The 26,996-nt window shown below is 36.5% G+C and overlaps 1 protein-coding gene across 2 annotated transcripts in view; it reads right to left on the bottom strand.

Annotated features, from left to right (window-relative positions):
• LOC131687075 (neurogenic locus protein delta) overlaps positions 1-26,996 on the bottom strand; it is a 419,636-nt gene that overhangs the window by 103,798 nt on the left and 288,842 nt on the right. For both annotated transcript variants that reach the window (XM_058971118.1, XM_058971117.1), the window contains exon 5: positions 11,199-11,259. In XM_058971118.1, the coding sequence (XP_058827101.1) occupies positions 11,199-11,259 (61 nt within the window). The remainder of the gene's footprint in view (positions 1-11,198; positions 11,260-26,996) is intronic.

Genomic DNA, 26,996 nt, shown 5'->3' with positions numbered 1-26,996 from the left:
ACTACATGTGAGTGTAAGGTCACTGGGAGCAAGTGTATATTCATCCCAAGTAACCATTTGGGGCCACAGTCTTGTGTGGCTAGTTACACCACCTTGAGGACATCCGCAGACACTCAGTTTCCTCATCTCTACTTGTCTTAACGATGAGCACAGATGTCGGTTGCTAAGCGTTGCGTGTATCCAGTTCGTGATATATGAAGGTACTCCATGATCTCGTGCTGTTTCCAAAATGGATTCGAAAGACACGTTGTCAAAAGCACCTTCAATATCGAGAAAAACTCCCAAACTTGATTGCTTTTGTGAAAAAGCTTTATCAACGTTGTAGACAACATTGGGTAACAGGGTGGTAATAGACTTCCCCCGCTGATATGCATGTTGCATTGCATGCAGCGGGTGCTCGCCCAAGCTACCATCCCGAATGTAGTGGTCGATTAAACGTTCCACTGATTTGAGAAGGAAGGAGGTCAGACTGATCGGTCTTAAGCTCTTTGCCTCCTCATAAGTGACGCGGCCACCTTTGCGAATGAATTTGACTGTTATTTCCATAACTGACATACTTCAAACCCACCGGATGCCACGCGGCCTCTAGGCTGGTTTTGTCCGGAGAAAGATAATAGAGTTATCAACCTCCTGGTGGACCACAGCCAGTTACTGGGGAGTTCGCCCGGCTCTTCCCAGGCTCCGTTCGCCATTGAGAATATTTTAAACCCCCTCAACAATTTTACCCATAGCACGGGTCGCATGACACTATGGAATTGGGGTTCCCTGTTTGGTGTTACCACCGGAACAGGTAGTCCGTAGTGTAATTCTTAGCCGGTTGAAACAACCACTACCGACACTACACGGCTTATCTAGGCTGTTCGGAGAAAGAAGCTGACATTTATGGACAGCTCCCATAGATGGCCGAACAGCCACACACTTCGCAATGAAGTTTTCTGCGTGTGCTAAATTTCGTTATAAATATAGGGGAGAGAGGATAACAGTGGATCAGCAGGAACCATGAAACATTCGCAATAAAATCATAATGCATGATCAGAATCGTCTCATTCCCTCATATTTCACGATTTCTAATTCTTTACACGTGTTGCTATATTTTGGAAGAGATCTGATAACTGTATCTCTTTTAATGGATATTTTTTGTTTTGTGATAGCCAGAGTAAATTTGCAATGAAAAACATTATTCCATCTTTATAAGTTACCATTCATTGAATAAATGTTTAGTCTATTGCTATTTATAGCAAATTTTATGCTCAACATTTGCCGCGAACAAAGTTTTTTGGTAACTTCTCATGGTTCTGTGTAATTTCACAATTTTCATGAATAGACCCATTGGGTAACTGTGGAACGATGGCGTATGGGGAACAGTGATTTTTTTTGTTTTTGTGGTCTGTCTCAAAATGTGAATGAGTTCCGATTTTCCACAGTAAATACTACTCATATAGTGCAAAATTAGTAAATTTGGGCAAGTTTTGTAGAAATTGTCCCTTATTTCAGGATTGCAGCTAATATGCATATATGGTGGTTCGATGTTACGCGATGATATAGTGGATTCTTTCGTAAACAAACGATTTTCGCCTCAATATAACTTTAATTCAAAGCGTTAGGATCATTCTTCGTCAAAACAAAAGAATAAAATTTATAAGTAGAATATTTCACTATAGACGACATCGTGTTTCATAGTTCCTACCCATGGGGCACACTGATACATTTTACCACCGACTGTTTATTATCCAAAAAACGGATATTATATCGTTTGAGAACATTTAGAACGTGATGCTTCGCGATGTTTTTGATAACACATATTACATGGGATAGTGGCACGACTCAGAGAATCGCTCAAATCAGCATAGTACAACATCAGTGCTAGAAATCTCAAACCAAATCAATGGGAAAGCGAAAAAATGGCCCATAAAATATCTAAATATCTAAATTGTGGTGGGAAAACTGAATTTATATATTGTACTGAGCCAAAAAAATCGATTTTTTTTTGAATCGATTTGAAGTTTATACTTTACTCAAATTTCCAACGCGACTGAGAACTAAGAAAATTTAATGAAATCGCAGCTCCTGATATCACGCTATCTCTGAAGTGCATGCGTGCATAATTCCAAATTTTACTTCGACATCGACTTTTTGTAAAGGTGACTTCCCAGTAGTATCCTTGATTTGAATTATTATCGCTAATCCTAATGCCAAAGAACAAATAAAAACCTCTCGAAAACGAACCGTTTGGGAAAATCATCATCATTACTGAAATTTTCATTTTCGCGAAACTTTTCGATAACCTTCCGTCACTTGCGTTAATGCACTGGGTGCACAGTGCTCTGAAAATCTAGCGAAATCGTCTTAGGGCACCAGCGGGTCTAATTCAGAGCTATCTGCGCGGCGAGTTAAATCTGTAAAGAATACTAAAAATTAATTTCTATTCCATAATTTTCAGTTCAGTAATTCGAGAGATCGTGCTCACCGTAAGCCATGAAAAATAGACTACGTTGTGAAGCGATGGTCACTATTTATTAAAAAATCACGGTTAAATAAAAAATAAAACTATTTAAAAATTTCAAATAGTTTATAATTTTCACAAACTTATTAAGAAAAATTGCTTTCGTAATATTGTGTAGGAAATTTTTTTTCAGTATTTTCTCTATCTGCAACATATAAACCCTTAAGTATACCAATTAATTGGTATACGAATAGGAATAGGTTCGCCAAATTTTGGAAGAACCCTTTGAAAACTACCTAAAAATTGTTGTAGTTCGATGCAATAAAAAAATCCCCAAAACTGAAATTTACCTATTAATGTGAAACACAGTGAATAATACATGCAATAAAGACCCATTTTTATCAGTCTCATGGTGTATTTTAGGCTGACAAAATGGGTACATTGACTAAATCGGGCAATTTTTTTCTTTATAATAAACTGAAGCTGTTAAAATATTCTTCCCGTCCCTTGATGTAGTCTGATAACTATTTCTGATTATGATGAACTTTTTACTTTACATATTTCCATCTCCATGATAAGGAAAACGTGCTCAAGAAAGGATTTACTCGAATTCAGTCTTGTTCGTCTGCTAGAGCCCATCAAACAGATGTTCATATTTGGCTGATAAAATCGGGGTTTTAATGTATTATAATAGATATTCAGCACTCGAAGACGTTTCTTGTGAACGAGTGTAGAACGACTTTGTTTTTACTTACTGGAAGTCAGCGGCGTAGCCAGAAATTCGGTTTGGTGGGGGTTTGGTGAAAATCGATCTTACTGTCCAAACGGCATAATTCCGAAACCGTAATTTTTGAAGTTATAAAATTATGCAGAATTAATTTTTCAGAAAATAGTAACAGAGTTCGTGTCTTTAGCGAATTTGTTGAGACTTATGAATCATGAATATTAACCCGAGAAAATTCACCATAAATACTTCTTGGACGATATATCGTCAAAATTATTTTATCAAATGATGCGCTGTTTAACGTTTGTAAAACTCATTGAAGATACTAAACTTCCGAAATTGGCGGTTTCAAAATGATGCTATCTTGACCTTAAATTACTGTTTTTGAGCATTTGACCTATACATATAATTGGTCATACAACAAAAATGAAATGCCCATCAAAATCGATCAGGACCTGCTAGAGTCGAATGGAAATCGTCATTTTTCATAAATTTCTCTCTACATTCGGAAAGTGTTATCCTCGTTATTAATCATATTACGTTTTCGTCTCAACTCGACGCATTCCCAAAATAAAAACCTGTTTTAATCCACCTAGTGGTGCAATTGTGCTTGTCTAATTTGTCCAGACTACGATTCCATGGCTGGTTATGTTCAATACAATGGTGGAAATGAATATTACATGTTCAGTACGATTTGCACATACATACAACGGATCGACAGCCACGATCTTGAGATACTATGTGATACTGAAACATCGCTTGAAACCAGCGGCGGATTATGGAGAAAGATCCGGGAGATCCGGGTCCTGCCGAAAAATTTCAACTTAACAAATTTTAAACTAGTTTTAATTTTAAAGTAGCAACCCCTCACTGCATATTCTCTCCGGGCCGGTATCATTGACGATTTTTAGAGTGATTGCATAACCTTTCTATATGAGAAAGGCAAAAATGTGCCAAAGTCCAAAAAAGTCAATTTTTGTCACGCATTTTAATGTTTCATGCATTTTAAAGTCATTTGGCATCCAAAATACAAATTTGATTTTGAAAATTTTTCATTTCAGTTTATATGGGAATTTGCTGTGTGATTGCACTCTTCAACTCGTAACTCCGGAACCGGAAGTCCAATCAATAGAAAATTCAATAGCAGCCGATGGGAAGGTTGTACCTTTCATTTGAGACTAACTTTGTGCAAATCGGTCTAGCCATCTCTGAGAAACAGAGGTCAAATTTTTTTTTTCCACGTGTACACATACACGCATACAGACATATACATACACACAGACATTTTCCGATCTCGACGAACTGAGTCGATTGGCATATGACACTCGGCTCTCCGGATCGGGATTAGATTGACGAATTTTAGAGTGAATGAGAAAGGCAAGAACATTTTTAGCAAATGTTGAAAGTTATGCAATGTTTTGGTGAGCAGTTCTATGTTTCATAGACATTAAATCAATTTTAACTTCGCTTTCTATTAAATAAAGACCCATATTACAGTACATCTCTACAAAAGCGAGCTCAATTTGAAAAGAAATCTGAGGATTATTATTGATTACAGAACTCTGGAATTTTCTATTGGAATGTTTTCAGGCAGGAATTTGATATTGATGCTATTAGACAACTGTGAAATCAAGACCAACAGATCAGTTACATATCAGGACCCCATTCCGACAATTTATCAAAAGTCCTCATGATGTTTACAACAACAGGTTATCAATCTACGGATCAGATAATTGTTATTGTATTATTAAATTAAATCAGTCTGCATCAATAAATTTTCAACTTCAATCCAATATTTTTTTTGGGTGTGGTGGGGGGGGGGGGGGTTGTATGGCGTTAAACTACAAAACCTTCTCTTGGCTATGCCGTTGCTTGGGGTTATTTATTTCGCTTTTCTTTTTTCGATATGTTTCAGATCGATCCGATGGTTATAAGTTAGAAAAATTGCAGTCAGAAGGTTCGCACAAATGAACATTTTTACACTGATAAGTTATCAAGTTCCTTCCAGACAACTTGGAAGTGTTCGGTGATTATTTCTAGCGGTTGTAGATAGAAAAATGAAATAAAAAATTCGTTTTATCGAAATAATGTTTGGCTTATTTCAATGGATTATTACTATATTGGACAATAAATAGCCAACAAAGAGTAAGCAACAAACAACAAGCCATAACTTTTAAAGTATTCAAAATAGATATTTGAAGTCTTCAGTAAAGCTATTCGCAAAAGTAAGAGCTACAAATTTGCTGAAGACATCATTTAGATATAATCACTTCCAAGAAAATTTGTGAAAATATCTCACTCATAGGGGGATTAATCAGCAACAGCACAAAAGAAAGGGCATATTACCTCCATTAAATTCTCCGAAGATACTATTGACCTAAAATAAGCCGTTTTGGCGTTAATAATAGATTACATGTTTTGCCTTTCTCAATAGAAAGGTATTGCAATTGCTCTGAAAACCGACTTTTTAACGGAGGCCCAGAGGGCCGAGTGACATATACCATTCGATTCAGTTCGTCGAGTTCGGCAAATGTCTGTGTGTATGTATGTATGTGTGTATGTATGTATGTGTGTGTGTATGTGTGTGTGTATGTGACTAAAAATGTCACTCATTTTTCTCAGAGATGGCTGAACCGATTTTGACAAACTTAGTCTCAAATGAAAGGTGCAACGTTCCCATAGGCTGCTATTGAATTTCTAATGGATCCGACTTCCGGTTCCGGAATTACAGGGTGATAAGTACGAACACGCAGGAAATGTCGATTTTAATAAATTCTGCAATGAATGTATAAAGGTGAAAATTTTTCCAAAATATGACCACAACTGCTTCGATTTTTAGTATTAGGTCACTAACATCCATTCAAAGTCTATTTGGCCACATTGGCCACCATCCTCGGTTCCGGAAGCCCCGGCGGAAGTATCTAAATTCAGAATAACAGTCACATCGGTTTCTCGGAGATGGCTAGACCGATTCGACTAAACTTGGCCTCAAATGAAAGGTATTGCGTCCCCGTAAATGGCTATTTAATTTCATCCCGATCCGACTTCCGGTTCCGGAGTTACAGGTTGTGGCGTGCGATCACATAGCAAATTGTGATTCAAACCGATACTCCGATGAAAGCAAAAAAGGTAAAAATTTCGCTAAAATGTCTCTCAAACAACTTAAATTTGCTGTTCTAGGTCACCGACGGCCAACCAAACTTTCGTTGACTACATTAACCACCATAGACGGTTCTGGAAGTGCCCGGGAAAAGCGGCCATCTTTCAAAATTTACGAACTCACATCAGTTTCCCGGAAATGGTTGGGCCAATTTTCACAAACTTAGTCCCAAATGATAGCTATAATATCCCCACAGATGTCTATAAAATTTCGTACGGATCGCTTATATGGGTCCGGAAATATACACAAAATCGTCCGGTCACATATGAAATTCCCATATAAGTCGGAACTCTAATTTATTTTCAAAGGGGGGACCCTATGAAATTTCAGAAATCGAATTCGTATTTTTGATGCCAAACATCTTTAAAATGCATGAAACGTCGAGATTTTATGTTATTTCGAAAAAAATTTTTTTATAAAAATCGACTTTTGGGACATTCTCGTGATTCATGATTGAGAAAGGCACAATTGCACCGCTAGGTGGATTAAAATAGGTTTTTGGTCATATTTCTGGCAATGGGAAATGATAAAAATCTTTCGTCCGTATTTAATGTTTAATATCTCTTTTGATAATAGTCCGATTTCAACAATCTATAGCTTGTTCGAAAGGTATTCGTTAAAGCTGTCTAAAAACATATAAATTGTTATTCTGTCATGTAAGTTTCGGCAGATAATTAAAAAAAAACTGCAGAAAACGCCATTTTTACGCATTCAAACATTCATATCTTGGAAACTAAACATCAGAATCAAAAACAAATTAATAGCGTTCATACTGTTTTTTAGTTCTTTCATTTAAAATTGGTTTGGATAAGATCGGTTCAGCCATTGCTGAGAAACACGAATGAGAATTTGTCCGTTACATACACACACACAGACATTGTCCCAAATCGTCGAGCTGAGTCGATTGGTATATAAGACTCGGCCCTCCGGGCCTCGGAAAAAATCTTGAAAGTATGAGCGAATTCTATACATTTCTTTTATAAGAAATGTAAAAATGTTATTTCCCGTGAATTTTACCAGCTGGAAAAAATAAATGCATTAGTTAACAACAGAGTGGCACTATGTATCACTTTTGGTTACTCAAATAACAAGAGAATATTTGAAAATCGAATTTGTATTTTGGATGCCAAAAGACTTAAAAATGCATGAAACGTTGAGATTTGATGTAATATCGAAATTTTTTTTGACGAAAATTGACTTTTTTGGACTTTGGCACCTTTTTGCCTTTCTCAAATAGAAAGGTTATACAATCACTCAAAAAATCGACAACCTAATCCCGGCCGATTTTTTTTACTTTTTAGGCGTAGCTAGGAGTATGCAATGAGGGGTTGCTACTTTAAAATTGAAACTAGTTTAAAATTTCTTAACAAGTTGAAAATTTTCGACAGGGTCCGGACCCCCCGGATCCTCTTCCTTGATCCGCCACTGGTTTCAAGCGATGTTTGTGTCAACACATAGCATCTCAAGATCGTGGCTGTCGATCCATTGTATGTATGTGCAAATCGTACTGAACATGTAATATTCATTTCCACCGTTGTATTGAACATAACCAGCCATGGAATCGTAGTTTGGACTAATCGTCGCTGTTGTGCTATCTTATGACAAACGCCATTTTGGGGTAAACTGAGTTAGATATGCCACATTATTTGTATGAAAAATCTCTACAAAGTGGCGTTTTCAGAATTTTGAAATTCTATTTGGTTGCGAGAAACATGATGCGAAATTGTAAGTTTTTTGCTTCAAATCACGGTATCTAGGAATTTGCTCAAGTTATATTGAAGTTTTAGATGTTTTTATGTGTAAAAATGTCTGAGGAACATAATGGCATAAAAATTTTCAATAGAAAATACAAGAGTTGTGAGAAAAAGACAGTTTATGTTTTAAACTGAAAATATAGCATATTTGGCAACACTGTAACCAAAAATAACTATTTTTTCTAGATTCCCTGACTCATTTCCTTTAAAATGCATCTCACCGATTGTTTATAGACCAAAGATATGAATAAAAGTAAAAAATTGATGATTTTTTCCTATGGAAAAATTTCCATGAACGATTATGACACGACATACAAATTTTATCATCAATACACGCCTATGATATGTGTGAGTGCGACTTTTGTTTACATTCATAGTAAAAATTCGCATCATAGTCAACCGATCTTTGTAATATTTGAGAGATTAGTACAGAATAGATAGAAGCATCAATTGTCTTTTTTGGATTGTTTATACCATTTATAATTTTCAAGATATTCAATTTCAAACTTTAAAAATCGTTTTTCTCGAAATGTGCTAAATGGCGCTTGTCATAAGATAGCACAACAGCGACGAAATAAGAAAGGCACAATTGCACCACTTGGTGCATTAAAACAGGTTTTTGAATACAGCGAAGACCCGTTTTTATCAGCCCCTTGGCGAATTTTAGGCTCCTCACAAATCCTCACAACCCGTTCTGACCATTTAGTAAAAAATTTTCCTTAAGGAGGTCTTACAGTACAGTATTATTATTTTTGTATATTTTGCATCTCTAAGATAAGAAAAATATGCTAAAGAAGCAATTTACTCGAATTTGACTTGAACGTAGGCTAGAGCCCACCAAACGATTTTAAGTGTTTGTAAAACAATTCTTATTGGTATTCGTCTGCGGAAATTTGCGGCTTCCATACCAAAATATTGCTTTTTGGACACTAAAACATTTGATAACTTCTAAGTTGTAAGAGATACAAATTAACTTACATTACAAAAATTCTGTATTTTCTTATGCTGTACAAAATCTTGGAACATTTTGAAATTATACAAAATTACCAGGAAACGTATCTTGAAAAAAAAAACAATTTTCAGGGGCATATCAAAGAAATCTCCACAAATGTAAATTGAAATCGACAGATAGAAACATAGTCTCTTCAGTGAAGTTAATATTTAAGATATTCTCAACAACTTTGCCAAATAAAGTTTTTTTTATTTTCATAAATGATCAAACAAAAACTTGCTTCTTAGCTTTAGAGGGATTAATCACCCAACTAATACTTTTTAAATGCAAAAAAATATAAATAAACTTTGCTGAAGACACTATAGCTAAAAAAATGTTTTTCGTGGTTCAAAGAATTTGTGTCGCCTTTTTGCCACTTTGAAAACACTGTGCACTGGTGGATCCTCCTGTGAATTGAAACCAAAACTATCGATTTTCAACTGCCAACAACCTGCCCTTCAATATAAAAAGTTCGCGAAAAGTTGAAAAATTTCTATTTTGACGCACCGACGGTACATTGAAAATGCCCAAAACTATTGATTTTCACTTATCAATAACTTCTTCAATATAATAAACTTTCCTCAAAAGTTGAAAAATCCATTTTGACACATCGTCGAACCCCCTGTGTATCAAAAATGTCCAAAACTGTCAAATGCCAATAACTTTCCCTACAATATAAAACTCTCCCTAAAAGTTGACATAAAATTCCATTTTGGCACAGTGGGGCATAGAAAATGCCCAAAACTATTGATTTTAAACTGCCAACAACATGTCCTTCAATAGTTATTTATTTCTAAACAATTGAAAGTTAACCGCATAAATTTCAACTCCAATAAACGGGAAAGTAACGCAAAATGTATCGCGATAACCGATGAATTATCGACGATGACGATAAATCCGACGATACATTATCGTTAACGGAGTTTCCGATGACGTTGACGTTAACGTTATTGACGATGACGATTAATTATCGATTAACAACCCTGTACTGGATAACAAAGCTATAGGTAAAAATGATTGCTAGTTTCACTGGTATAGCTATAGGGGATGGGTTTTGGCTCCTGTGTTGCGCGAGAGGAGAATGTAGACTAATCAGTAAAACATTAATACGTCTAGCCAATTCCCCATCCCTCATATGTAACAAAATTTAGCATATTACTTACATAAATATAATTACCCGAAATTTAATGCACAAGGTCATAGATTTTTGCGTGGTGCTCATTAAACTCTATGCTGTAGAACTATTAACAAAAGTTTCTTTGCATAAAGTACAACAATTGTAAATTATTTTTAGGTTTGAAATAGTTAGAAAGTGGTGAAATATTTATATATTTTCTATAGATTGACTTTTAAAACCTTGTTTAGTTTTAGCATATGTAACAAAATTTAGCATATTACTTACATAAATATAACTACCCGAAATTTAATGCACAAGGTCATAGATTTTTCCGTGGTGCTTATTAAACTCTATGCTGTAGAACTATTAACAAAAGTTTCTTTGTATAAAGTACAACAGTTGTAAATTACTTTTAGGTTTGAAATAGTTAGAAAGAGGTGAAATATTCATATATTTTCTATAGATTGACTTTTAAAACCTTGTTTAGTTTTGTGACCTCCCGACAGATTGTCGTAACTCGTTGGTTTTAGTAATTGAACATTTAATGATTTGCAAACCATTCTCATAAAACATCTGAAATTGCGCAGTTTCCTAAAATAGGAGTGCTCAACTCGCCCAACATGGTGATATTACCTCTTATTCGTCTATTTGCATAGCCTTTCTAATTTATGAAAGAAAAAAAATGACAAAAAAATTGAAGTGAAAACTTCATAGAAGATACATTTTCATACAAACTTATTTTCCGTCGGTCTCTGTTCGCATTGAACACCTATCACCGAGACCATAGAAGCGATTCCAATATCCGCACATTAGATATCGACCCATCAAACACATAGACCGGGAATCCTTCCGTAGGAATAAGTGACCAGAAACTTTTCAACTCAGAATAAATTCAACAATATTGAATTCAAACTTACCGGGGTATGAAGCAATCACGCTTACCACTCAATCACCGGCGCATTCTTTCCTACTGTAATTTTAACCGAATCTAACAACAAAACCTACTTACATGCATTCGTTTGGCTTGCTACAGTGTCCGTGTTGTTCATCACATCCAGGAGTGCAACGAGCTGAAAGAAGTGAAAAAACGCGGAATTCATTACTTGAGGATCAGTAAGCTGTAAACTATTGATTTGTAGATAAACAGTGTGGTACTGACTGCGGCTACATATTTTCAGATCAAGCCAGTATAACACTTGTGGAGTATATCTTATTCAGCGAGGCACACAAAGTTAGCGTGGTTTGGTATCCTCCTGTTACAAGTGTGAAGCACATCTTGGCACACTTTAGATGCCACTTATTGCCGGGAACAGGTACCAGCATATATTTTAAAGTAGAGAATGCCCGAGAGTACCTCACATGGTAAGGCGCCTGACCGCGTGAAAGTATGATGGGATCAATAGCGCGCGTCGACAGCCAACTTTTCAACGACAGCTGCATTTTGAATTATTACAAAAAATTCTCTCTGTTCCAGTTTGGTATATTAAATTGTATAACATTCCCTTCGATAATGCGCGTGTGTTTGTAGCGATGAAGTGGAGTCTATCATGACTCATATGAAGGAAACATTGAAACCAAATGTGGATCATATTAGAGATACAAGTGTTCTAAAAATAAAAATACACGAATTATGAGAAAACGCAGCTTAAGTTTTAAACTGGAAATATAGCATGTTTGGCAATACTGTAATCAATTTTTTTTTAGATTCCTTGACTAATTTCCTTGTTTATAGTCCAAATTAAGCCAAAGATACGAGAAAAGTTAATACTTGATGCTTTATTTGTATAAAAAATTCCATGCACAATTATGATACGTCATACAAATTTTGTTATCGATATACACTTATGACACGTGTGAGTGCGATTTTTGTTAACAGTTTTGGCAAAAACTCTCAATATAGTCAACCGATCTTCATAATAATTGAGAGAGTAATATAGAGTAGATAGAAGCATCAATTGTCTTCTCTGTATTGTTTCTACCATTTATAAGCTTCAAGATATTTAATCTCGAACTTTAAAAATCGTTTTTCTCGAAATGAACAAAATTGCGTTTGTTATAACACAACAGCGACGAAATGACTTGGGTAATCGTATTACCCAACTTAAGGAACAATTTAAGTTTTATAGCACGCTACAAGTGCAATCTAAGCTTTATGAGTGGCTATAAAACTATCACACAACCACAATTGTTACTACAAAAGTTTAACTTTCATAGTTTTTACGGTTTTTAGTCTCAAAACTGAAGATGTCCTTGCCACAACAAAAATTTTTGTGTATAACTTTCCAAATGGAAATTTCTGGCATAATGTATCGAGACATACGATTAGAGAGCTACTAAGCACGCACTGTTGGCATAAATTTTGAGGTATCTAACCACTTTTGGAAGTGGAAATGATAACAGAGTCAAACCTCGTCAAGTGAGCCTCAAAAATTCCACAAAATCGCCGATTGTCATGAAAATTATTTTTTTTTGTATAGGGGACATGGAGTGTAACTTTTGGTATAAATATTTTGTTGCAAATATGCAATCGGACGAAATTTCGACTTTTAACTAAGACCCACAGGGCCAAATCTCTTATACCATTCGACTCAGTTCGTCGAGATTGTAAAATGTCAGTATGTGTGTGTATATGTGTATGTATGGATGTATGTATGTGGCAAACAATCTCACCGATTTTTCTCAGAGATGGCTGGATCGATTTGCACAAATTTAGTCTCAAATGAAAAGTACAGCCTTCCCATCGGTTGCTATTGATTTTTTATTGATCCGACTTTGTGTTTTGGAGTTACGGGTTGAAGAGTACGATCACACAGCAAATTTCCATATAAACTGGTGCCACCATGATGTCCAAATGATGCAATATATATATGAAAATATGAGCAACATTACTTGGCTTTGCATGTCTAGATCATTAATGACCCACCGAAGACGCTTCGACCATATTGGCCAACTATGACGGTTTTTGACGCCCCGGGGGAACATACCACGTTCCTAAGATAATGTAAAGATTTTCAGCGAATTTTTTCTCGATTTTTACAAACTTAGATTTCAAATGAAAGGTACAGCATTCCCATAGGCTGCCATTGAATTTCTAATGGATCCGGCTTCCGGTTCCGGAATTACAGGGTGATGCGTACGATCACGTAGAAAATTGTCGATTTTAATAAATTCTGCAATGAATGTATAAAGGCGAAAAATTTTCCAAAATATGACCACAAATGCTTTGATTAGTAGTATTAGGTCACTAACATCCATTCAAAGTCTCTTTTGCCATATTGGCCACCTTCATCGGTTCTGGATGCCCCGGCGGAACCGACGGCCAACCAAACTTTCGTTGGCTACATAGACGGTTCCGGAAGTGCCCGGGAACAGCGGCCATCTTTCAAAATTAACGAAATCACATCAATTTCCCGGAAATGGTTGGGCCGATTTTCGCAAACTTAGTCCCAAATGATAGCTATATTATCCCCACAGATGTCTATAAAATTTGTCGGTAAAACATTATGTTCTACCATAGACCATGCGGTAGACTTGGGTGCAACGCTCAACTGCTACTGTGCAGAAGGCAAAGAATTCTTCATATTACCTTTCGATTATGCCTATATGAGCCTGCCTAGTTCTAGTTTTCCGTTCTAAGTTTATAACTGATTCGCTGTAGAATACCTATCTGTCTTTCAATTTCATTGCTTTCGTTTCTCTTAGTCTCAAATTTGCCGAAAATAGCCAACAAAATCGATACAGTAGAACCTTGCGGCAATTAAAACATAGTAACACAAAATGAAATTTTACACACTTATAGAAAGATTTTTGCACTATTATATGAATATATATATATATATATATATATATATATATATATATATATATATATATATATATATATATATATATATATATATATATATATATATATATATATATATATATATATATATATACATATATATATATATATATATATATATATATATATATATATATATATATATATATATATATATATATATATATATATATATATATATATATATATATATATATATATATATATATATATATATATATATATATATATATATATATATATATATATATATATATATATATATATATATATATATATATATATATATATATATATATATATATATATATATATATATATATATATATATATATATATATATATATATATATATATATATATATATATATATATATATATATATATATATATATATATATATATATATATATATATATATATATATATATATTATGTACATTTGTAATAAACAATTTAAAATATTTTCGTGTTCTCGGCGCTATAAAAAATCAAAAAATATGTCAAATGACGCGGAAAGTTGCACCTTCAATAATCTGTAAAGATATTTTTTGTCCTAGCTACATCCCACCCGAACTCGACAAACGGGCATCTTCAAACTTGCGTTCAGCACATTGCGGTATCAATCATTTAGCACGCGGCAGATTCTGTTGAACAGCAAACTGTAACTTCTACTGTTTATAACGTCGTCAGTTATATAGTTAAAATTTTGTGTAACATCTGTTAACTAAAATTCTTAGTCTGTTCGCAACGCTGTGATGTAAATTTGTTCCAAAATGACAAGCCGTCGGATAATTTGGATCTGTCAAACTACATCTAGAACACGGGGTTCTCAACGCGATGAATACCATATAAATTACCCCAAAAAGACGAAGATCGAAAAACTTGAACGCACATGGTAGCAATAGGAATAATGATTAGTATGAGTTAGCCTATTATTGCTTATAGTAATTACAGCTAATTTAAGAAAATGATGCTTACGCTTAACCACAACATTCCTCTAACGCCATTGCAGCTATTTCTGATAATTCACACGAAGTTGGTGAATGTGAGGGTACATTCACTCAACAGAACAAATAAAACAAATATACTACATTAAAAACATATTCGAGCTTTTCAACACTGATTCAAAGTTAGTTTTAAGTTGGTTTTATAGTGCTAACGATGCGATGTTTTGCATATTCATTTTTGTAGAATGCTTATCATCCATCTTTCAAGAACTTTCGTTATTGCAAAGAGCGCTTCTCTTCAATACATTGACAAATTTCTTAATAAAATCTATTGAAGTCTATATGGCATTTGGCTTATAAGCGAATTATCTTTTCAAGGGCATCTTTTTTAAACCTATCCAAAAAAATCCCAAATGCTTCGAAACCTTTTTTTTATATTTCACCATCTGGAAACCTAGAACGGCTGCTATTGATGGTTCTCTCATTCGTCACTCAATACTTCAAGAATAAAGCAAAAATAAAGTAGCACAGTAAAGCTGGTTCGACTGGTATAATGCAGTAGCAGCGTGGCGTGGGAAGATGGTAAAAAATGCCTGTAGCAAGCAGACGTCTGAGGCTTGCAAAGCGATGAGAAATGGAGACGATGTCTAAGGAATCCGCGGGGAGAATATTTCAAAGTAGAAAAAGAGTATAATGCTGTTTCTTCTTCGGGTATACAATCCTAAAGCAAACGAAAACCTCGCGCCACAACTTTTTTATTTCAACTTTACACAGCAGCATTTCTCGCGCACCCAGAGATGAGACCTCGAGACCAGAAACGTTTTACATTTCTTACAAAAGAAATATATAGGATTCACTCAAACTTTGAAAACTTTTATCCGAGGCCCGGAGGGCCGGGTTTCATACACCAATCGACTCAGCTCGACAAATTGAGACAATGTCTGTATGTGTATATGTATGTATGTACAAAATGTTATGTAATTATCTCAGCAATGGCTGAACCGATCTTAATTAAACTAGTTTAAAATGAAAGGCCCAACGTGACCATTTGACACTATTATTTTTTGTTTTTCGATATGTTTACTTTCCGAGATATAGGTGATTTTGTCAAAACAAAACGTGCTCTAGGCGAATAACTTTTGAACAAGGCGACCTCATCGCGTAGGTAGAAGTAGAAAGCCTATGAAAATACCTTTCTAACAAGCTATAAATTGTCAAAATCCGTTCACGAGCGGCGAAGATATTAAACATTTTGTATTTTTATTCCTCGCTTACCAATTTTCACTATCTGAAAATGAGACCGTTACATACAGAGTATTACTTTACATTACACATTACTGTGTAACAACAAATGAACCCGAAGGTACCCTTTTCATGACCAATGTAACTAGAAACATATTTATTCGCAGAAAATTAAGATTTGTAATGTCAAGTATGTCTATCCATCAAGAGCAGTGTTATGTTTTCATGACCAATGTAACTAGAAACATATTTATTCGCAGAAAATTAAGATTTGTCATGTCAAGTATGTCTATCCATCAAGAGCAGTATTATATCTAGTGACACTTTCATTGGCATCTTGCATTTTCAACAAATTAAATACTTATCCTGCAAATTAGAACCATTTCTTTTTCGTAGTATTGGTTTGTTTAGCACTTATTTATCCATATTTCCTGAACGAAAATTCCAATCGAAATAATATACAAGCTATAAGGATGACTGGAAAGAGATTGCATTATAATCAACTGAATGGCTTTTGTGCTATCGACATAGCATAGCTTCACACTATTTACGTCAATGCAAATGAAAACTTTGAAATGTCTACCTTTCCCATTCACAAATCGTATTCTCCGTCTGTCGCTCTCTGTTTAAAGGGTTTGAAAGCACATGTGACCTTGTCTTACTTTACTATCCAATATTGAATTCCAAAACAAATTGATCGTTCCAGGTTCCTTATAACTAATTAAGGTCCATTAATAACGTAGAAACGTAGATAATCTTAAACGACGCCGCCAAGAAAAGAAAAACGAAAACAAAAAGGTGAAAACCAAAAAGAATGAAAACGTTAGAAAGATCATTACATACTAATTAGCCATTTTACAGATGATGGGATTTTCAAAAACAATTCATAATTTTCTGATACAATAGTTCTCAAATTCGTGTAATCCGGTTTATTAATTTACTCTATTCAAAAACGATTTTTAATTTCATTTTAAATAGTTTTTTTTTCAGTTTCTTCAATTCATGGATTTTATTCGTCTTGTTTATTTTATTCATTTTGAACATTTGACTAATTTTAAGTTTGTGATATTTGCATTTTAATTATGTATTTCATTCAGCATTCGTTTTATTCATTTTGTTCATTTGGGTTCATTTAATCTATTTTTTCGTTTTATTATTTGGATTCACTCTGATCAGTTTATTTTTTTTGTACATTTTATTCATACCATTTATTATCTTATTTTATTCATTGTTTTCCTTCTATGCATTCTATTCGGTTTTTTTTCCAATTTGTGTGTTGTGTTTTCAGTTTCTTCATTTTAATAATTTTTCAGATTTATTCATTCCGTCCAAATTATTTATTTGACACAATTTATTTTTTATTCTATAATTTATAACTTTTTAACATCGCTTAATTTTTCTCTTCAATCAATTCATTTTCTTCTACTGTGGATTCATTTTATCAACTCTATTTGTTTTGTTTATTTGATTCGTTTGTTCTATTTATTCATTTTATCCATTTCATTCATTTGATTCATTGTATTCACTGGATTAATTAAATTCATTCTATCCATTTGATTCGTTTGATTCATTTGTTTCAATTGGTTCATTTGATTCATTTGATTCATTCGGAGCATTTGATTCATTTAATTCATTTAATTCATTTGATTCAATTGATTAATTTGATTTATTTTGTTCATTTCTTTAATTTTATTCATTTCATAATCAGTCATTCCTCTTATTTATTTCATTCAATTTGTTAGTTTGAGTTAATTTAATTTGTTCAATTAATTTTATAACTATTTTTAAATGTTGCCTAATTTGTCATTTAATGAGCTAATGTAATTTGATTTACGTATTTTATTAATATGATTTATATTATTCATTGTACTCATTTAATGAATTTGAAAACATTTTTGTTTATTTTTTTTTGCTTTATTCTTTAGTTTGTTTTATTGATTTTCTATATTTTTTCAGTTTATTCGAGGTTTTATGCAGAGCTAGAAACTGCGAACTGATGAACGAGTTCTGCAAACTAATGAATGATCCAACAGTGGCATGTGTAAGAAATGTCTCATCTCACTGCTGTGGATTAAGTTGGTTTTTTGTGAGAATTTGAATATGCCATATGGTGATAGGTAATAGGAATGCAACATATTTAATGTCGCGTAGATTAGGTGTTAATAATACATTGCAATAAGTGAAAATCAAAGAATAAAACTTACTATTACAAAAAAGCTCCATGAGGATTCGCATAAATAATTTTAAAGAAGGAAATGAAAAAATAAGGACGGATCTAGATAATTTTATTGAAGAACTCATACAGATTTGCTCTCTTTGTACCCGACACTAGCTGACTCATTCGTTTACGAGCGGTCTATCGAGAAGCAAGTGTTTTTTTCCAGTCCGTCGGTATTAGATAAAGAATCGTACTAATCCCCGTTCAAGGTTATCTTGCACATTCTCTACCTCCCGAGGTTTTGGACGTTTTTTTGGACGAGGATTTGGACTTCTTTTGTGCGTGTGTTAACCGTTAGGCTGCATTCCTCAGCCTTTTGTTCGCATAGTGAGGATTGAACAATAGCCAGCTATATAAGCTGGACTGGAGCGTCGTGGGAAACAAATTTACAGATAAATAAAATCTACCTCTTTTGACACATTTACGGCTTATTCCCGTATGCGCGGGTGCTAACCCCGTGCGTCGACAGTGTCGATGGTCCCCTCCTCGGACGGCCGAATGGAGGTCGAATCGACTCCCAAAGCTCTCCCCCGACCCAAACAATATCCAGAGCTCTCGGCCGGTCCCTTTGTGATCTTCTTTCGGCCCAAAACAAAATCGCTGAATCTATTACAGATTTCAAAAGACCTGACAGAACGGTTCTCGGCTGTGACCGAAATAAGAAAGGTCCGCTCAGACAGGGTCAGGGTCGTGTTGGCTAATTCAAAGCAGGCCAGCGATATTGCTTGCTGCGAGCACTTTACGAAGGACTACTAAGTGTATATTCCAGCTGTAAAAGTACAGTCTGAAGGTGTTGTCACCGATGAGAATTTGACATGCGAGGATCTGCTGGAGTACGGGGTTAGCCGTTTTGGAGACCGCTTACTTCAGCCAGTAAAAATACTAGAGTGCAAGCGTTTGCACTCAGTAGTAGTTGCGGGGGATGATTCAAAAACGTACCCCCAATCAAACTCTTATCGGGTGACCTTCGCTGGTACCGATTTGCCAAATTACGTCCTCTTGCACAAGGTTCGTCTGCCTGTGCATCTGTTTGTACCGCGGGTCATGATACACATGTTTACACAAAGTGTAAACAATTGGATCACACAGCCACCCATTGTAGCAATAAGGCCCGCTGTGGAAAATGCGGGGAGAATCATGTGGATGATTCGTGCAGTAAGAATGCTGAGAAGTGTCCTTACTGTGCAGAGATTCTGCATGATATCTCGGTATGTCCCGCGTACAAACTACGCGGGGATAAACTAAAACGTTCCCTTGCGGGATGATCCGAACATTCTTTCGCAGAAATGCTAAAGAAAGCTAAGCTACCAACCTCAACAAACATCTATGCTCACTTGCCTCCTAACTAGGGCGAAGCTGATGACCCACAAGAGGGAACAACTACTAGGGTGCCTAGAAGTTATAGGAAGAGGAGGAACATTTCCTCTCCTAAAGTTCCTTGTAAAGGCCAGAATGTGTCCCTAGACGGGGCTCCGAAAGTGACATCTCTTGGAAGTGTTGCAACCAAGCCGCAGCAAGTAGCTCCTGGTCTCGGAGGATTGAACTCAGAAAAGGAGTTCCCAGCACTTCCCGGAACATCAAAAATCCCAAGTGTTCCTCTGTTTCAGTTCGAGAATAATCGCGGTACTGGAATTACTCTCGGACATTGTGGAGTGGATAATAAAAACTTTCAATATAACTGATCCTATTAAAAGTCTGTTGTTAGCTCTTCTACCTACAGTAAGAACATTTTTAAAGCAGTTGACTGCGAAATGGCCCCTCCTTTCAGCGATTGTATCCTTCGATGGCTAACTCATCGAACAAGGTCACGGATTTGATCACTGTTCTGCAGTGAAATTGCAGCAGTATCATCCCAAAAATAGATTCTTTCAAATTTTTAATAAATAGCTTGAGATGCGATGCATTCGCTTTATGTGAAACTTGGTTAACTTCCGATATAAACCTTAACTTCCACTATTTTAATACTATTCGCTTGGATCGAGATACTTCCTACGGAGGAGTACTTTTGGGGATCAAAAAGTGCTATTCCTTCTACAGAATTAACCTAAATTAATACCAGGCATTGAAATTGTCGCTTGTCATGTAACAATCAAAGGCAAAGATCTTTGCATAGCTTCCATATATATTCCCCCCAACACCGCGATTGGGCACCGCCGGCTACATGACATCATAGAATCCCTGCCTGCACCGCGACTTGTTTTAGGAGACTTTAACTCTCACGGTGCGGAATGGGGTTGCCTTTATGATGATAACCGTTCTTCTTTAATTCACAATATTTGCGACAAATTCAATATGACAATTCTAAACACGGGTGAAATGACACCATTAGATTTATTCCTTTGCTCGACCTCGCTATAGTTGGATTGCGCGTGGAAAGTAATCCCTGATCCCCACGGTAGCGACCATCTGCCGATCGTAGTCTCGATCACCAACAGCTCAAGACCATTGGAATCTATAAATATATCGTATGACCTCACACGATATATCGAATGGAAAAGCTATGCGGCCGCGATATCCGACAACATCGAATCTACCCAAGAACTTTTTCCGAAGGAAGAGTACAGATTTTTGGCTGGCTTGATTCTCGACAGCGCGAATCAAGCTCAGACTAAGCCAGTAGCCGGCGCGAGCATACAAAAACGTTCTCCCAATCCCTGGTGGGATAAAGAGTGCTCAGACGTGTACGCATAGAAGGCCGCCGCGTTTAAGACCTTCCGGAATGACGGGCTACCCGCTAGTTTTCAACAGTACGCGACGTTAGACAAGCGAATGAAGAGTTTGATGAAAGCCAAGAAACGCGATTATTGGCGCCGGTTCGTCGACGGATTAACGAGAGAAACATCGATGAGCACTCTTTGGGGAACAGCCCGACGTATGCGAAACCGAAACAGTACTAATGAGAGCGTGGAATATTCAAACCTTTGGATATTCGATTTCGCCAAGAAGGTTTGTCCGGATTCCGCCCCGGCACAGAAGATCTACTGCGCTGCGTCCCCTCACGATAACGCGAACGAAACACCTTTTTCGATGATGGAGTTCTCTCTCTCTCTCTGCCAAGCGACGCTTGTTGAACTTATTTAATAAGTTTCTTGAGGCTAACATTGTCCCACACGATTGGAGGCAAGTGAAGGTTATCGCCATCCAAAAACCAGGAAAACCAGTCTCCGATCACAATTCGTATCGACCGATCGCAATGCTGTCCTGTATCCGGAAGTTGCTTGAGAAAATGATTCTATTCCGCCTCGCCAATTGGGCCGAAACAAATGGCTTACTGTCAGATACACAATTTGGCTTTCGCAAAGGCAAAGGGACGAACGATTGTCTTGCGTTGCTCTCAACCGAAATTCAAATGGCCTATACTAGCAAAGAGCAGATGGCATCAGTGTTCCTAGATATAAAGGGGGCTTTTGATTCAGTTTCTATCAGCATTCTTTCAGAGAAGCTGCACGAGCATGGTCTTTCAGCGACTTTAAACAACTTTTTACTAAACTTGTTGTCGGAAAAGCACATGCATTTTTCGCATGGTGACTTATCGACATCACGGTTTAGTTACATGGGCCTTCCCTAGGGCTAATGTCTAAGCCCTCTATTATACAATTTCTATGTCAACTACATTGATGAATGTCTTGACAATTCCTGCACGTTAAGGCAACTTGCAGACGATGGCGTGGTTTCTGTAACGGGACCCAAAGCTGTCGATCTACAAGAACCATTACAGAATACCTTGGACAATTTGTCTGCTTGGGCTATTAAGCTGGGTATCGAATTCTCCACGGAAAACTGAGCTAGTTGTATTTTCTAGGAAGCGTGAAGCAGCATAATTACAGCTTCTACTAATGGGTCAAACTATAGCTCAGGTCTTCACAGTAAAATATCTAGGGGTCTGGTTCGACTCGAAAGGTACTTGGGGATGCCACATTAGGTATCTGAAACAGAAATGCCAACAAAGGATCAACTTTCTTCGTACAACAACCGGAACGTGGTGGGGTGCCCACCCAGGAGACCTAATTAGGTTGTATCAAACAACGATACTGTCGGTAATGGAATACGTATGCTTCTACTTTCGCTCCGCCGCGAACATACATTTCCTCAAACTCGAAAGAATTCAGTATCGTTGTTTGCGTATCACCTTAGAGTGCATGCAGTCGACCCATACAATGAGTCTCGAAGTCCTGTCAGGCGTTCTCCCGCTGAAAAATCGATTTTGGGAACTATCATATCGATTGCTCATTCGATGCGATATCTTGAACCCGGTGGAGATTGAAAATTTCGAAAGGCTTGTTGAGCTCAATTCTCAGACCCGTTTTATGTCCCTGTACTTTGACTACATGGCGCAAAATATTAATCCTTCTTCTTACAATCCCAACCGTGTGCATTTCATAAATACTTCTGAATCTACTGTTTTCTTCGACACATCCATGAAAGACGAGATTAGTGGAATTCCGGACCACATACGCCCACAAGTGGTTCCAAACATTTTTATAATAAATTCCGAGAAGTCGACTGTTCTAAGATGTTTTATACTGACGGATCAAACCTTGAAGGGTCCACTGGCTTCGGTATTTTCAATCAAAAGTTCACCGCCTCCAACAAACTCAGTGACCCCGCTTCAGTTTACGCCGCAGAACTAGCTGCTATTGAGTATACCCTTGGAGTCATTGAAACATTACCCGCAGACCATTACTTCATCGTCTCGGATAGTCTGAGTTCTATTGACGCTATTCGCTCGATGAAACATGGAAAGAACTCCTCGTATTTTTTTGGGGAAAATACGGGAGCTACTGAGTGCTTTATCTGATAAATCTTTCCAGATTACCTTGGTGTGGGTCCCTTCTCATTGGTCCATTCCGGGCAATGAGAAGGCGGACTCCTTAGCTAAGGTGGGTGCCCTAGAAGGTGACGTTTTTGAAAGACCAATGATGACGTCCAACTATATCTGTGCTCTCACGATACAACTATAATTGAAATGTCAAGGTTAATAAATTCTGATATCGATAATATAAATCGTTGGTCAGCACGTAATTTACTCCCAATCCATACTACTAAATCAAAAATAATGTTTATTACGAGACGTCAGCAACGCCCGCAATTACCGGATATCATTTTCAATAATGAAGTTCTTGTCTACGTCGAAAAGGTTTCAAATTTAGGTATTGTTTTCCAACAAAACCTAGAATGGGATGATCATATTAATGGGCAGTGTGCTAAAATCTATGCTAGTTTACGTCATCTTAGACTTACAGCAAGTATGGCACCTATTGCGGTCAAAATAAAGCTTTTCAAATCCCTTCTACTCCCGCATCTAACCAATGGCATTGAGTTAACAGCGAATGCCTCTGCCGCCGCTTTGAATAGATTAAAAATTGTGCTCAATGGATGCATTCGTTGGGTATTCAATATACCGAGGTTTTCAAGTGTTTCTCATCTCCATGACCAATTGCTCGGATGCCCTTTCCATATTTTCTTCAAGGTACGATACTGTCTTACACTACACAAAATAATTCACCAAGGCCCTGATTATTTATCAGCTAAACTAAATTCGGTTGGTAGTACACGGACTAGGAACTTTATTTTACCACGGCTTAACACAACGCATTATAGAGACTCGTTCTTTGTGCGAGCAGTCAATTTGTAGAATCAGCTTCCAATTGACATTAAAAATATTGAATCTCGTGAGCGGTTCCATCGGGAGTGTTTGGATTGGTTAAGAGAAAGGAATTAGTTTTTAAATTAGTTTTTAATTTAAATTTAATTTGTAATAAGATGAATGAAATTGAATTAGTAATAATTAGTATGTGGTCAAATGAATTCTGATTGTAGAACCAAAGAAGGAGAAGTCCTTACTCTACAAGTATTTCCTTAAATAAATAAATAAATAAATAAATAAATAAATAAATTTGCTTCCACGAATTTTTCAGTTTTACTCATCAGAGAACACTCGAAAGTTGGCAAACCCCGGGGAGCAATGGGGAGCTAGGAAGATGGCTACATCCGATAGTCCCTAAGGTATCGACGAAACCTTGGTTCAAGGGGATGGATGTGGGTCGTGACTTCATTCGTGTGGTGTCCCGACTCATGGCGAACCATTATACGCTGGATGCACATCTCCGGCGTATTGGACTCGTGGAAAGTGGTGTCTGTGCTTGTGGCGACGGCTATCACGATATCGAGCACATTGTCTGGGCGTGCACCGAGTACAGTTTCGCCAGGTCTCGGCTTATGGACACCCTTCGGGCCCGAGGAAGACCACCCAACGTCCCGGTTCGAGATGTGCTGGGAAGCCGCGATGTCCTCTATATGTCCCTTATATACACCTTCGTAAAAACAATCAATATAAAAATTTAACTGCCCCTTCTTATTTCCTATCATTCTCAGAAACGCTCTTTTTCACCTGTACCATACACCCACGAAGGTTTGATGGGACTCCAAGGCGACACAAAACATCTCTGTCGAATGGGCCAACAAACACGGGACATCACACGCGCAACTCGACCTCTTTCCGATCCGCATCTGAGCCGTCTGGAGGCCGACTCGAGGAAGAACACCCGGCCTCCCTGTACATAATTCTTCTTGATGAAGGCCACCCGAGTCTACATCCTATGCCGTTTATCTCCCGATGCCTGAAACTGAAAGTTAATAACTTTCTTCCCTGTCATCTTTGTCCACCCTCCCTCCCCTGTCTCTTATACCCAGAAGTATCACCCCTTAACCCCCCCCCATCCACCAAATTGCTCCCGAAGCATTTAGCTCTTTCTGTCTCTTCTAGTTCGAACTATTATATTATATAATCTCATTGAAAATGCCCAACTCTACTACCACAAAAAATAACTCTAATTAATCTCCCCGAATCTTTACAAAATTAAATCACGCCCTCTAATTATTCTTAGTTTTAAGATAGTTATAAAAATTGTTAAAAATTATTTGCTTCAATAATCTCCCTGCTAAAAATGTCAAACCATATTGCCATAAAAACTAAATTACCCCCCTAATCTTACGAAAATTATATTACCCCCTTGCGTATATATAGCTATAAATTCTCCTTAGTTTTATTTTTTTTAAATCAATATGTAATCCCCTAGTTTTAAGTAATTTGAAATGTAAAACAAACCAAGATTGGCACCTTTAAGCTAACGCAAACCTGCCTTATCAAATAAACAAATTGAATAAAAAGATTAGCTAACTCGTTTCCCATATGCCAATTTCTGGCGGTTGCAAACGTTGCGTTTTTTATCTGCGTTTATGTGGGTAACGCAATACGTGTGGGTACATAACGAGCGTATAGAGCCCCGTTTCTTAATTACCACGATCAGCAGCGTAATTCTCGAAAGTAAGTGTAGGTTTAAAATATCTTGCAGCAAATATTCGAACACCTTACTGAATACAGTTATTGTGCAAAAATTCAGAAGAGTGGCTTTTTATTTCCTCTACTTGCTTCACAGCCTATGACTAAATGTATTTGAATTTAAAGCAATGAAGGTTTATGACTTTTAAATTACCGTCATGGGGGTTACTTTACGCCACGGGGGTTACTTTACGCCAAAATTAAAGAATGATACTTGAGCTTCTAGTTCAAATTTAACGTTATATTTTGAAACAAGTAAAACATAGTATTCTTCGCTGGTTCAACACAAACATAAAAAATGGATATGGTAGGCGATGAAACTGAAATATAAAATATAGGGGAACCCGGGGCTATTCGGACCTACTTAAGAAAATCGCTCTTTTAGGTGGATAGATGTTAAGTCCTCATTGTTAGTTTGAAACCTCAGCTACATTTTGCTGCCATTAAAGGTTCATTTACACCACTCAATGGCAGCGCTAGGCGACGATTTGCAAACCTCTACGTTTTTCCAACCTTTTACAATGTAGGGGTTATTCGGACCTCCCTACGGCGCAATTCACACCGTTATTTTTCTTTATTTTTTTACAATGGAATTATGTTTACCTATGAATTAATTACAAAAGACACTCCTTAAAAACAAAAAAAAATGCTTTACAAAAACTTAGTCTGGTATGTCACAGCTGTCGATTGCCGGGCCATGTTTTTTTCTTTGCTGTGGCGCTGAACGGTGGTTGACGGAATGGAGGTCCGAATAGCCCCTACGGTCTTATCGCACAAAAGTGGTGAGCGTCTCGAAAATATCTCTGATTTCACCCAAACAAAGATCATTCCATAAAAGAGGGGCCTCAAGCTTTCCAAAACACTTACCTTTTATTTTTTCACTTTTATTTGTTGCTTTAATCACGGTTTTTCCATTAAAATGATTTTTGTTTTGAGAGTGGCAAAACAACGAAACACGTTGTATCTTAAAGTTCTTTGTTTATTTGTTTCTACAAAGAACAAAGAATCAACATCAGCTCTCAAAATTAATGTTTCAGAATAGCGGTTCCACGAATATGTACGATAGTCAGAAAATCTTGCTATTTTCTGATAAATCGAGGGGATCCGAATTACCCCCACTCCCCCGGGCCCCCTACTCAAAAAGCAAAGTGCGATATACTAGTCAAATTATTAGATAAGAGGATATAGATTACGTGAAATTAACCAGGCAA

Source organism: Topomyia yanbarensis, chromosome 3 (genome assembly GCF_030247195.1).
Source record: "Topomyia yanbarensis strain Yona2022 chromosome 3, ASM3024719v1, whole genome shotgun sequence".
NCBI classification, from domain to species: Eukaryota; Metazoa; Arthropoda; class Insecta; order Diptera; family Culicidae; genus Topomyia; species Topomyia yanbarensis.
This window is presented reverse-complemented; position numbering and strand designations above follow the sequence as displayed.